Consider the following 13,876-nt stretch of genomic DNA (forward strand, 5'->3'; position numbering starts at 1 on the left):
ACAATGTATACCACGTAAAGCAAACTAATATATACCACGTAAAACTAACAATATATACCACATAAGACCAATCACGTGACTAATAGCCAGGACGGTCACAGTTTAAACCAGGGAGGGAATTTGGTCTTTATGTGATGTGAAATCTGAATATTGTGTTACCCATATACTGCAGTGGTGTTTGTATTCGAACAGGAATATACTGTGCTAAAATTCTGTGGATACGAAAAAGGTGCTTTGCGATAACTTTATTTTTCTAAACCATGGCCTCCCAAGGTGAGCACACATCACGTAAGTTAAGAAATAATAAAAATGCCTCTCGGTCAGAACTCAATACCAGCGGTACAGATCGTCAAATGTCCGCTATCCAAGATAGTTTAAAGACAATAACAGGAAAACTAGACGATATCGGTCAACTTCAAAAATCTATCGACAATATTAATAAAGATTTGTGGGATGAAGATGGCATCGATGAGCGGATTAAGTACATGGGCCAACAGTTTGAAGATAACACATCAGAGTTGGAAAGTCTAAGAAAGGAAAACTTTTGCCTACGTAGAGAGCTGCAAGTTCTAAAATCCGTTGTAATTAACTTGGACAGAAGACTGACCCAACAAGAAAACGAAGTGGTGGATCTAAGAGGCAGATCGATGAGGGACAACATCTTGATCCATAACTTACCAGAGGAAGAAGATGAAGATTTATCGCACAAAGTTCGCGGATTGATTAAAGAACACTTGCAAATAGATGTAAATTTCGTACGTATTCATAGAAACGGACAAAAAAAAACTCGGGGAGTACAAGGCCCAGAACTATAACAGGAAAACTTCAAAACTCTAGTAATAAGGATCGTATCCTTAGCGCAATCCGACAGAAGAGAGAAACATCGGGACTTTCGGACATGCCTTTCTACATAACCCCGCAAACGCCGCTGCAGATGAATGAGAACAAGAAAAAACTGCAGGAAATGAACAACAAGTACAGAGAGGAAAATGTCAAAACCAAGATAGTTGGTAACAAGCTTGTATTTCCTAATGGAAATATATATCAGGATCGAGTGTTACCACCTAGAGCAGAAGACATCTTGATGATGGATGACCAAGAGGTGGACAAATTGGAAGGAATCACGGTGATCAATGGTGACAAGTTTTCTCAAGAAGGAAACATTTTCACGTCCTTATCCTCTACAGCAGATACATACGCACAGGTACGAAATATGTATAAAAAAGTACTTCGAGACTCAGATTTCGCCTGTGCAAATCACAACATATTGGCGTACGCATAAAACTAACCAATATATACCACGTAAAACTAACAATATATACCACGTAAAACTAACTAATATATACCACGTAAAACAAACACAATAGGTAGCCGGTCAATTCGAATCCTGGTTAATTTCCATACTTGTACAATGACGTCTAGATGTGAACTAATATCCCCACAAATATTTTAGCTAAATATTTCAAATAATATATCATCCCAATGTCTTTAAATAATAATCATTCAAATAGCTAAACTCACGGCAATGCGGCTTTCATTAGTCTGGTCCGGTCTCCATCCCTGCCACACGAATATTAAGGACTTTTGTAGGATTTTAATGAATCAAGAGCTTATTTTACCTTTAGAAAAACTATATTTTTTAATTTCTATAAATTAATCGTATTGATGATAAATGAAGAGCGAATATATAACATATAACGAATTTTATGAATATATACCAACAACAACAGGGTTCGAATTGACCTGGTACCTAACATGGCTACGTCAACAAACGAAATCATTTAAAGCTGGGAGTTTTGGGGTCGTATAGGGCTTTAATGAATATTTGAAGGTATGTTTGGACACAATTTTAAGTATTGTAGGAAAATATGTTAAGAATTTTGTTTTATTTCAAATTTATGAGATAGCAACTCAAGAATATAACGATATAAGGCCTCAACCGTGCACAGCTTTTTGTGCGCCGTAAATCAAAGGTTTTTATAAGGGGTGGATCTGTAGCTCTCTGTTATGTCAAAATATTTTTTCAGAGAGCTACAGTTCTGCAGCTACCTACACCCCAGAACAACCTTGAGGATACTTGCATATAGATATGAGTTACCATGGCCCTGTTGGTCTTAAGAAGATTTTTAGAAAGTTTTCCGATAAATCCTTATGTAAAACTTTGACCCCTATTGCATTATCTCTCCACTTCCGATTGTCATGATTTGAACAATATTTACTCATTTATGGAAGTTTTCACATAAGTGGTTCCCGAGAGAAAAATATTAATAAGATGCCACCATATTTTCACTATCAATTTTCTCTTGGAAAAGTGTGTGACCCTTCATTTGAACAACTTTGATTTTACTTTACCCCAGGATGCTTTATGGCAAGTTTGTTTGATATTGGCCCTGTTGTTCATGAGAAGTAGAAAATGTGTAGAATTTACGGACAGACAGACGGACGCCACACAACTTAGTAGAAATGCTCATTTGAGTTTATAGCTCAGGTGAGCTAAAAACGACTATAAAAATTGTGTGGAAAGGCATTTAATTTATTCAATATACTGACATTTTATAAAATTATTAATTAATTCATTTATTAACCTGCTTACAGCATGAACAATACTAAAAATTTCCCATGTTTGTATTATGAAACACTATTCCTGCATCTTGTTACATGAACAAAAGACTCTTTTCTCATGATTTACAATGAACGTAAATTGGGACATTTTATTTGACAAAACAAAACGGAATACAAACAACAAGAATAATGACTGTCTAAGTTTTCTCTTCTTAAGGTCAAACCAATACAATGAAACTGTCGCCACCCTTGAGGTTTGAAGATCTAATAAAAGCATTCATGGCCTCCATTTTGACATTCCGTTCCATTTGATTTACCGACATCACCGTTGCCCCAGCTCCACCCTGTAACGTGAAGGAGAATGGATATGCTTCACAGTAGAGTGGAAATCGTACTCCATTTGACTTTACATATGCTGAGCAAGCTTCTTTGTCGTTGATAGCTTCCAGTTTCTTGTTTTCGGTAAAAACCATCGTTTCACCATGATACATTTTCCCCATTTTTATATTCTCGCAGACTGCCATCATTCGGGAGCAGTATGGCCTGAAATCAAGTACTTTATTGGTGGATTGTATCAAGGATCTACCCGGATGTTGATGCAAAGCTCGCTCATCTGCCATTTGTACAGGAGTATAACCTATTTCTGGTGTGTACGCAAGGTTAGCTAATAGATTTGCAAAAGACAACCTCACTTTTGTAACCAGGCCATATACAGATATATGAACCACATCACCGATCTTATTCACTCCATACAAATCTCCGGTAATAGTGACCAGGAGAGGTTTTATATGTCTAATAGATAAAAAGTGGTTTTCCGACATTAATTTCCTCAACATCATAAGGTCGAAAACGTGAAGTCGTCGACGCAGTAAATCTCTTACCAGTCTTACTGGACATCGGTTTCTTTTAACCGTATTGGAGCAAGTATTTATTGAATTAAGTACCGATAAAGCATCGGACATCTTTCTCTGGTAAGACTCCATACTAGAATTTGTTAATGAATAAAACGTGTCATAACTCTGAATGCTCGTCCTACTAGTGGACAGCTGGAAAGCGTCCGGACAACAATACGATTCAGATATAGTTTTTGAAATCTTTCTTCCTCGCCAGCTAAATATTTTTACGTTGAAATTCCTTTTAAAGAAAGAAAATCCCACGTGTCCGGTGACGTACAATGAACCTTTTAAGAAGTGTGCATCTACATCGATGAAATGGCAAAATGTTCTGTTTTGTAAGTTTACGGCAATATTTGTTTGAACGTTTCCTGATATCACTGACAATTCTCCTCGTACCCCGACTTTCACTAGAGGGGCATTGACATTAGTGTCCAGAGTCACCGTCGCGTTTGCTTCCGGTCTCGCAATGACATTTAGCTGCTGGGGTAACATGTCGCCATCATTTCCAATAATGTTGAATCCATATCCAAATGAAACACGCCCACTTAGTCCTACTTTCAAAGTAACAGACGCGAAATTGAAGATACCATATTTAAAATCGTACTCGTCGAACTTAAAGTGTTCAGAAAGAGTATGCCTAATGACTCCGTTCTTCGCCAGGCATGGATTCCCTGCTGCGAGGCCTAGATTTAATTCAAATTTCCAAGACTTCATGAATAAATCGAATTCTCTTCCGAATAATTTTAAGGTCATAAATACTGACGACATGAACATGTCTGTATCAACCAGACCATTAGCGGATCCAGCTGTTAGAACATTCACACGTCTACCAAATACTTTTACGTCAAGATTTGCATCGGCATTGAAATCGAACTCCGAGCCTCGTATCTGAGAGTCTACCGACATCTGGAAATATACACCAAAGTTTTGTGTCTCTTGTTTTACTTCGAATGTTTTCATATCAAAACTCTTAAGTTCTACAATGATTTTATTGATTTGCATTGCTTTTGCTTGAAAATCTTGCTTTTGTTCCCCTGTGCATTTTTCATTCAGTTGTAGAAACATAATTCTCATGGCGCTAAGAATGTCAATGTCTTTTGTTTCATGAGCTATATGTTGAATTGAATTTGAGTCATTCGTACTGATCCATTTTCCTTTGTATTCTAATGTCTTTAAACACTGTATAACCATTTTCTTATTTCTTGTTTGCAAGAGTGTGTCTAATACAAGTTGGTAACTTTTTCGTCCTGGGATATTTTTAAGAGCTCTGACGCTTAGAATTTCATAAAGAGTTTCTTTACCGTTCACAAATTTTGACAAAGTTTGATGTGCATTTTCGGAATGAGTATTTCCTAAAGCTGATATCAACGAACACTTTTCTTCGTGGGGGACATCATTATTAAGTAATGCATTAGTAAGGATTGGAACAACTCTGTGTTGAAATCCTTTGCTCCCTAATACGCCAAGAACTAAAGCAGAACGGATCTTCACATCGGTGTCCTTAGAGTGCATTAGAAACCTACTAATTACGGAAACTATGTCGTCAGTGGGATTTGCCAATTGTGCCACAGAACCAAGAGCAAGATAATGGTCACCTTTTACTCTCTCTTTGGCATCCAGCATCTGCAACAGGGTTTTCTGGCCAACAGTAGTCTGCGAGGATCCGAGAATCGCTACAAGCAGTGATCTTGACTCTGTATCTGGAATGATGTTCGAAAAAAGCATCTTTCTGATGACAGAGATCACAGATTTGCTTTTTTTCACCAGGTCAAGGCCAAGAGAGAGTCGACGGTCTGGGGATGGGTGACGAAGGATGCGTTCGATATCTGGCAATATATTGCTGTCTTTATATTCTTCATGAGTAGAGACATCCTTCAGTGCGAATTCGTCTACTGTAGAAAACATGTTATCAGCTGTTGATGCAATATAAACATTTTTTAATTCCTCTTCGATATCATCATCTGTCATTCTACCCATGGAATGCAGAGAACCCACAGCAGTCACACGTCCTTTAAAAGACGGCAATGGTGACGCATTCATTTCATCCTCATTTGCTAAACTTTTCTCTAATTTCATGTCTTTGCCAATATTAAAGGCCTCTGACATCGTGATTATTTCTGGGGCTCCAGATTCTCCCATACAAACTTTCTTTTCTTCTTGGTCAGTAACCACCATATCTTTATCTTTGATCATTCTTTTGAAATTAAAACATTGCATGCCAGATTGAGATTTTGACCGATGACGAAGTAAGATCAGTTGTCGACCATTAACAGTGGACACCTCTTCAGTCTTCTCAGTAGATGGAGCTGTTTTACAGTCTATAAAGCGAAGTAAGCGTGCTATAAAGTTAGCTTCCACTTCAGTAGAAGAATTGTAATAGATATTCTCAATTTTCCCCGTTTTTAGGTTTTGAGAAAACACAACTTTTGTTTGCAATAAATTGTATGCGGATTCTTGATTGCAAGTTTCCTTAATCTGTTTGCCTAAATCTGAAAAACACGTTGCGTTCAGAATTTTTAACATCGAAATGGAACTATTTGACTTTATTTGGATCGTAGAAACGGAAAAGGTTATGTTAACATTGGAAAGAAAATTCTGAATGTCTAGACCGTTTGGAATAGAAGAATCCGTATTCATCATAATGTCACACTCCATCGTATACGAAATAGAAACGTTATAGACGTAACTCATGCTGGGAGTAAATCCTGGCGCAAAGGGCATTTCACATGTCATTCCTTGCCATCCATCCTCACAGGAGCACGTATTGGGAGCCGTGCAATTACCGTGGCTTGTGCAAGGCATCTCACAAATTGCCTTGTCGCAGGCGTTACCGGTCCACCCAGAATCGCAGCTGCACTTATTTGGACTCACGCACTCTCCTTGGTGGCACATGGAAATGCAGACAGGTTCTTCACAAAACCGCCCGGTGTACCCAGATGGACATGATGCTGTAAAATACAGTAATGCCTAACAGTGAACGCTTTGAACTCATGAATAGGTAGTAAAGCTTATGGTTTCATGTACATGTATATGGCGAAACAAGCGTTCAAAAGAATAAGACAAACTCCCGCAATCTAAGGCTCCCCAAACAAAATTGGACCTCTCAGAAGCTATCATTTAATGAGTATTTTACAAATCAAAAATTCATTCCATCCCATACTTCTATATCCACTGAACACTCTTTTCCGAATCGTTATCACATGTTATCAATTACCGCTCTGTGTAATCCCGGAAAGAAAGAGAGTTCTGTAGCGCCTGTAACATATACAGTATGTATTGTCTTTGTTTGTAAGGCTCAGTATTATAACTGTAGCAATATTCCATTATCACCTGCATATGCTGTTTATATATCTCAACTGATTCGATACGCAAGAGCTTGCTCTGCGTATAATCAGTTTTTAAATCAAGGTAAGCTACTGACAAACAAGTTGATGGTACAGGGGTTTCAACAGTCTCGATTGAAGTCAGCATTTCGCAAATGCTATGGTCGTTACATTTGTATATTGATTTAGCCTGCCAATACAACCTATCATTGGGTAAAGTGCTGTCTGACGTGTTTCATACTGATTGTTAGGCCGTTCTTGCCACACTGATTTTGACTGCGGATAACTCCGTTTGCCTGATCAAGATATAGGGCTCATGGAGGTTGTGACCAGTCGACAGGGGATGCTTACTCCTCCTAGGCACCTGATCCCATCTCTGGTATGTACAGGGGTCCGTGTTTGCCAGACTATCTATTTTGTATTGCTTGTAGGAGTTATGAGATTGATCACTGTTCGTTATGTTCACCTTTCTTTTAAACGAACTTGGCATTAATTTCACTTTTGGTAATCGTACTTATACTCCAACTGCCTTTTCAAAAGATGAAATTTTTGAAAATCATGCTTCAGTTTTTGGTGATCAGGTCTTCCAACAGTCTGTTGAAATTCCCATGAGCACGAATTGCTCCATTTTTAGCTGACCTGTTTTTATATTCCTATGAAGCAGAATTTATTCAAAAGCCTTCGACATTTAGATATATCGACGACGTTTTATTTATCAACAATAATAATTTTCATTCATATGTCGATTCGATATATCCAGGAGGTCGTGTTTGTCCAACTCTCTATTTTGTATTGATTATAGGAGTTATGGGATTGATCACTGTTCGTTATCTTCACCTTTCATCTCTATGAATTCAAAATAAAACACCACAAAGTCGTACACTTCTGCTTCATACTTAGATATTTATTGAAATTCGATATTAACGGCAAACTAACAACTCAACTTTATGACAAACGGGATGACTTGAGCTTCTCCATCGTCAACTTCTCATATTTATGTAACAATATTCCATTATCACCTCCATGTGGTATTTATATCTCTCATTCGATACACAAGAGCTTGTTCTGTGCATTGTCAGATTTTAAATCGAGGAAGGCTACTGACAAACAAGTTGATGGTACAGGGGTTTCTACAGTCTAGTTTAAAATCAGCATTTCGCAAATTTGATGGTCGTTATAACGATCTAGTTTGCCCATACACTCTGTCATAGCGTCAAATGTTGTCTGACGTGTTTCATGCCGATTGTTAGGCCGTTATTGGCACACTGATTTTGTGACTTTGCGGGTGTGACCGGTCGACAGGGGATGCTTGCTCCTCCTAGGCACCTGATCCCACCTCTGGTGTGACCAGGGGTCCGTGTTTGCCCAACTTTCTATTTTGTATTGCTTATATTAGTTATGAGATTGATCACTGTTCGTCATCTTCACCTTTTCATGTAATATTGATCATTTTTGTGACCTACTTCAGTCTTCTTTATCATCAATTTCAAGAAAAAGAATTATCCCGGCCGCGACAGACCTTAGTCATTAAAACAGGTAGTGTGAGTTCCATCGCCAAACGCTCGGCGTCAGGTGTGAATGTCACGGGTCCTCGGAGATTACCTTAAAAACAGATGTCCCGTGTCACACTAAGTGTGGCACGCTAAAGAACCCTCACTGCTCAATGGCCGTAAGCACCAAGCAAAAGCCTAGATTTGAAGCTATTCGCCGGTCTTGGTGACTTCTCCATATGAGTGAAAAATTCTCGAGAGAGACGTTAAACAAGATACAATCAATCATTCCAGATGACAATATATTTTTGCTATAGAGTTGCTTACATATTGAAAAACCAAATTCATCATTTGAATATGTGTTAAAAACCTTCGTTGTTCAATGGTATATTTTACAGAAAACAAGACTTACAAAGAGGACTTGGATTGTTTGGTGAGGGGTTGTCTTTTCTCAGCGCAAGAGGTAGTGAAATGGCTAAGATAACCACTATCACCAATACTACCACCGCCACCACACCTAACAATCTCCTGTTCATCGTCTGCAAAATAAATGTTACAATTTTAAATCAAACATTTGGTATGTACCCGAGGCAGAAAGCATTTACGTACCTTGCAACTACCGGGTATATAATTTTAAGATGCTAATATATCAAAAGAAAAACAGAAAGCAATATCATTCAATTTGATTCACATACCTTTAAACCCCAATATTTCACATTAACACAATTTTTAAAAACTGTTTAAGTACATCTATGTACTAGTCTGATGGGTGACTGTGACGTTTCCGAGGTACTCTAGGCTCGTCAACAATATTTTATATACCATTATGTACCTCTGACTCACGCAACAAGAGGTTTAAAGCGAATACGGTACGTGCACTCATCGTCATTTGACAAATTGGTAGACATTCAATAATTGAGCTTTGTTTTGAACATATGTTATGGATATACGTCAAAGGATTGGAAGTTGAGTAATCCCTCTCCTAGAGTGGAGGTGTCCAAGTTTCGGGGTTGGTGGGTAAAGAGGTACTATGTGGGTGGAAGTAATTGTATATACACTCTGCTAAAGGTTCTGGTTTTGCTTTAAGATCAAAATCCATTTTTAAGAGACATGCGCGATTTTCTCAAAATAATCAACACTTGCTAAAAATACAGAGAAATGCTAGATTTCAGTGCAAAACTTCCATCCGGTGCTTCATTTAATAGCCACTTGTAGACTTTCAAATACGACGGATATGATATAAGATTCTATTAATGAGAATCACCAATAGAATCTTATATCCGATATTGCTTTCTTTTGACCTACACATACATGTATGTTTATATGAAGAAATGCTAAACATGGTACACGGATGTTATATAACAGTTCTTTGTTCTGAAAGTAGAGCTTCAATGGTTGAAGAGTGAAATTATTCAATCTGAATATTCTATATAAACAAACCTCTCAATGATTCACATCGCACAAGTCACAGGACACGGGTTTTAATTTTTTGTTGACTGTTTTTAAAAATACCTCATTCAACCAGCTTCCTGCATCGGTATTTCATACTCAGAAATTTATTACACTTGACGTTGAAGCATTATTAGGAATTACTTAACAGTTTATGTAAATAAAAACCAAAGCTGCATGTTATGGGCTACATTTGATATCTTCACTTTTAGCATCATTTTGTTGATATGTATATTTTCAATACATTTAAACTCTGCTTAGCTCTCAAATTTTCAAGTGATGACCTTTTTATTTTACAGAGTGTGTGAGTGCGTGTGTGTGTTAAGCAATACTACATGTATATGTACTGTTATTTCGGTGTTAGAAATGTGTTGTAATACTGTGATTTACTATATCTATGACACAAAACTAAGGATTATAGACTTAAGTTATTGATATTTGCGTTAGAAAACCCATTCAGAGGCTCTGAATGAAGCAAAATTACATTATTGTTTCCCCGTACAAAAATTGATTTCTATATAATACACTATACTCAATAGAACCGAAATCTTTATTTTGATAAAATCTTATTATACAAAACTATCATAATAGAACATTTTTACAACAAAATATAATTTTCAGAATTAAAGCTAAGATCGCTTTAAGGATGTGCTTTCAGCAAGGATTTGGATTTTCGTCAGATTTTGAGAAAATTACACGTTGTTGAACTAAGTCAGTTTTGAGGAAATATGATAAAGTGAGTGTATGGGTTTTCCTTTTAACTCCATACAGTTTAAAGCTACGGTATCTGTAATAATTTCGAGATGTACGTATTGCAAGGATTTTGATTCTCAAAGATTTTCTAATTTTCTTTGATGTTTGAAATATTCACATGTTGTTGAATTTGGTAAAGTTTGGAGAAATATTTTCTACACAGAATTCTTCGTTTTACAGGAATTGTCCGTCTAACAAGTATTTCAAAGAGAGTTTGTATGGGTATTGAATTGTGCATGTAACAAGGATTTTGATATTCTTCAATTTTTTTCAAATTTTGCTGTTGAGAAAATTACACGTTGTTGAACTTAGTCGGTTTTGAGGAAATATGATATTTAGTTGTCTTTATACAGTTTTAAAGCTAGGTCCGATGTAACAATTTTCGAGATGTACGTATTGCAATGATTTTGATTCTACATATGAAGAAAAACCTAGAAATTCATAATAAAAAGGAAAATATTGCATTCATATAATACTGAACTGAAGTAATATATTTTGCATAAACTCTTGCAAAAGCACATTTTATTGTTATATTAAAAGATTCAAATTCTGTGAGGTTCAAACCTATAATCCTCAGATCTATAGGTTAACCTTATATATATTCGGAATAAGCTACCCTGTATAGGTATGAAAATTTAAAAGATTAGGTAATATATTGTTGACTTCCCTTTATTCATATGTTACAAAAGAAAGTGTATCACAGCTTGATGATGGCTGATACTAAAAGTTCTACAACTCCTAGCATTTTTTGGGGTTGTGTTTGCTAATCATTGTCACAAAACAGTATCACAAAACAGAATGTTTTTTTAAAAACATACTATATCACTTTCTCACGGGTGTATTATGTACCGTTTAATGTACTTTTGTTACGATTCATACATTTAATTATGATATAAGTATTTTCACAACTCACATCGTTAAATAGAGAGAATCATAGATTTTTGACTAAAGACAGCCATAGTTACAGTGTAACTGTACTCAACTGATCTATGCTTGTGAAATCGACAAGCATGGGTAGTAATCGCATTAAATAAAATACGTGAAAGAGAACAAGATTTCAGAGTTACTATGGGCGGCGTTAAACTCATAAACTTAACAATCTCCCTTTTTCTATGTTACAATTAACTTTGAGAAGCACACATAAATGTAATACCAGGATGAAAGTAACAGTCACTGATAACTAGCGAATCAGTCTCAGTTTCAAGTTCATCTGTACCAAACCCAGCGATCGTTATACCCTCCTTATTCTGACAAGGTTTACAATGTTGACCATTTCTCATGCCCTAGTCTCCAAAATGAGAGTGTTCTATTATGTATCATTCATTTAACATTATTTCAAACTTATTAAAAGTAAAACAACAACAACAAATGGAATTATCAACCTACCAGATGTAGATTAACACATTACACAGTTCATTATGACTGAATGATTTCAAATAATGTTGGACGTACTACCAAAATCTCGGAAACCTACCCCGTGTTGTGACTTACGTCTTGATTCGTCTTCTGTGTCGCTGAAAAAAGTAAAAATATATATAATTTTATTATTATCTTAAGTAATGTACATACTTGTTTTTAGATTGGTGCAAATACGAGTATACCAAATCCCCCGCAGGTCTTCCATTGCAGTGTCAACTTTCGCCGTCCGGATGTAAACTAATATACAAAAGATTATCAAGACGAATACCCTTTTATGCAAAACAATTAGGAAACATAAGTTGTTAAAACGAGGAAAATATTCATTCAAAAATAAATTATATCACATGTTTAACAAACTTATTGTGTCATAAAATTTATAGAGTGTTTTTGTATGTACATTGTCAAGAAAAACGAAGTGTGGATTTGTATTTATTTGATTTTTATTGAATTCTCAAAATATAACTAAAAGTCTCGCATTCATTCAGCAAGTTTTCTTGTTTTTAGATACATTTCGTTATTTAGTTTGTTTCTTTTAACGTTTTGTACATCAGATATGACGGAGAACTGGAGAGAGAGAGAGAGAGAGAGAGAGAGAGAGAGAGAGAGATATGGATTTGTATAATATTTGAAAATATATAGATTATATGAAGAAAGAATAGAAAAATGAATGACTTTATTTTGGTTAAGTTTTTTTTAGGTTACAGAATGACACGTGTACATGTGAAGGCAATCTGTGGATTATCCGTGACCAGATTCTGGCAACAGACTTTGTAATTAGATAAATCCGATTCCTCTTCCTGCAAGCGATAACGTAATTGTACACTCTCGGGTTTTACTTTTATCTTTCAAACAGGAATAAAATGTTATCTTAGTCAAGTCTTTAGAACACACGATAATGAAATTTTTTCTATGTACCCAGTTTACCAACGTCAAAGAAATGCTTTAATAACTAAAAAATGAACATCTATATTCAAAATATTAAGATACAGGTAGTTACAATTGCTCAATGTTAAATATCACAGGTAACGGTTTATATTACCATGGAGACAAGCTGAAATATGTACTTATTGTCAATTTATCTTGTAAAATATCAGGATTATGATAACGAATGTACATGTCGTCAATTTACCAGCGACAGCGTGATATAGTAAATTTTCTAAAAATTGATATTTGCCTCTAATTTCCGGTAGTATATGTTGTCCAGATAATGTATTTTTTAATTAATATTATTTGAAAAGACATCGACGGTGCTATTTGTAATTATGGGGATTATTTTCTCCAAATATCTCCATTTTTGTTTTTCAAAATAAAACTTCTATGATCATTAATTTCAAAAGCTTTTTGTTATGTAACCGACGGGTCCTTGAGTCATGCTGCTCACCTGTGCATCCTTGCTTCAACTGTTATAAGAACTGTATTTGAATTTAAGGATGAATAGAGTATTGTAGTACGTCACAAATACAAGAATAGATTTACCTTACATCACAGTATCAGTGATGTATCATCTCTACTCTTAGTCTGCATAGTCACGTGATTAAGGTGTAAAACTGCAGATTTGTATTTCATGAGTTCGAATCCATTGTCGAGTGATTGCAATCGTTCGTTAGGTAAGATATACTCCAGTTTCCAATTTCAAACCTGTCTTCTATCTATCTTATACTTTCTTCTTTCTATCTTTTCATCTCATAGAATACTCTTGGGTGTGTTATACATTTTTAAGCTATTGTTAATAAATGAATAATACGGATATTTAAATGTCGAGTTTGAAGGCCACAGCAAAAGAATTTTTATTCTCATGTAAAAAATTTAATTCAATGAAAATTGCTCTATATTATATATTTCAGTATTAACACTAGTATTTAATTATTTCAAACACTTTTTAACCTCAAAGTAGGCACATGAATATCATATGTGATTTTGGTAAATAGATCATTATTGTTTTGCAAAACAATAATTCTTCCTTACACATTTCGTCACACTAAAA

General features: G+C 35.6%; 2 protein-coding genes across 3 annotated transcripts; one reads left to right on the forward strand and one right to left on the reverse strand.

Annotated features, from left to right (window-relative positions):
* The first annotated feature begins 260 nt into the window (after positions 1-260).
* Positions 261-2,610, forward strand: LOC125668996 (uncharacterized). The gene is made up of 3 exons (XM_056161368.1): positions 261-710; positions 770-1,204; positions 2,596-2,610. The coding sequence occupies exons 1-3, from the start codon at positions 261-263 to the stop codon at positions 2,608-2,610; spliced, it is 900 nt and encodes a 299-aa protein (XP_056017343.1).
* On the reverse strand, positions 2,516-12,133 carry LOC125670374 (uncharacterized). 2 transcript variants are annotated; one of them, XM_048905491.2, is made up of 4 exons: positions 12,075-12,133; positions 11,948-11,987; positions 8,684-8,810; positions 2,516-6,406 (listed from the first exon to the last, which is right to left on the reverse strand). In XM_048905491.2, exons 1-4 carry the CDS (start codon positions 12,095-12,097, stop codon positions 2,781-2,783), a joined length of 3,816 nt encoding a protein of 1,271 aa, XP_048761448.2. In that variant the 5' UTR covers positions 12,098-12,133; the 3' UTR covers positions 2,516-2,780. The 2 variants fall into 2 exon arrangements, with proteins under 2 accessions (XP_048761448.2, XP_048761449.2); XM_048905492.2 differs by lacking the exons at positions 11,948-11,987; positions 12,075-12,133 and adding an exon at positions 8,967-9,121.
* Positions 12,134-13,876: the final 1,743 nt, after the last annotated feature.

Source organism: Ostrea edulis, chromosome 4, assembly GCF_947568905.1.
Source record: "Ostrea edulis chromosome 4, xbOstEdul1.1, whole genome shotgun sequence".
NCBI lineage: Eukaryota > Metazoa > Mollusca > Bivalvia > Ostreida > Ostreidae > Ostrea > Ostrea edulis.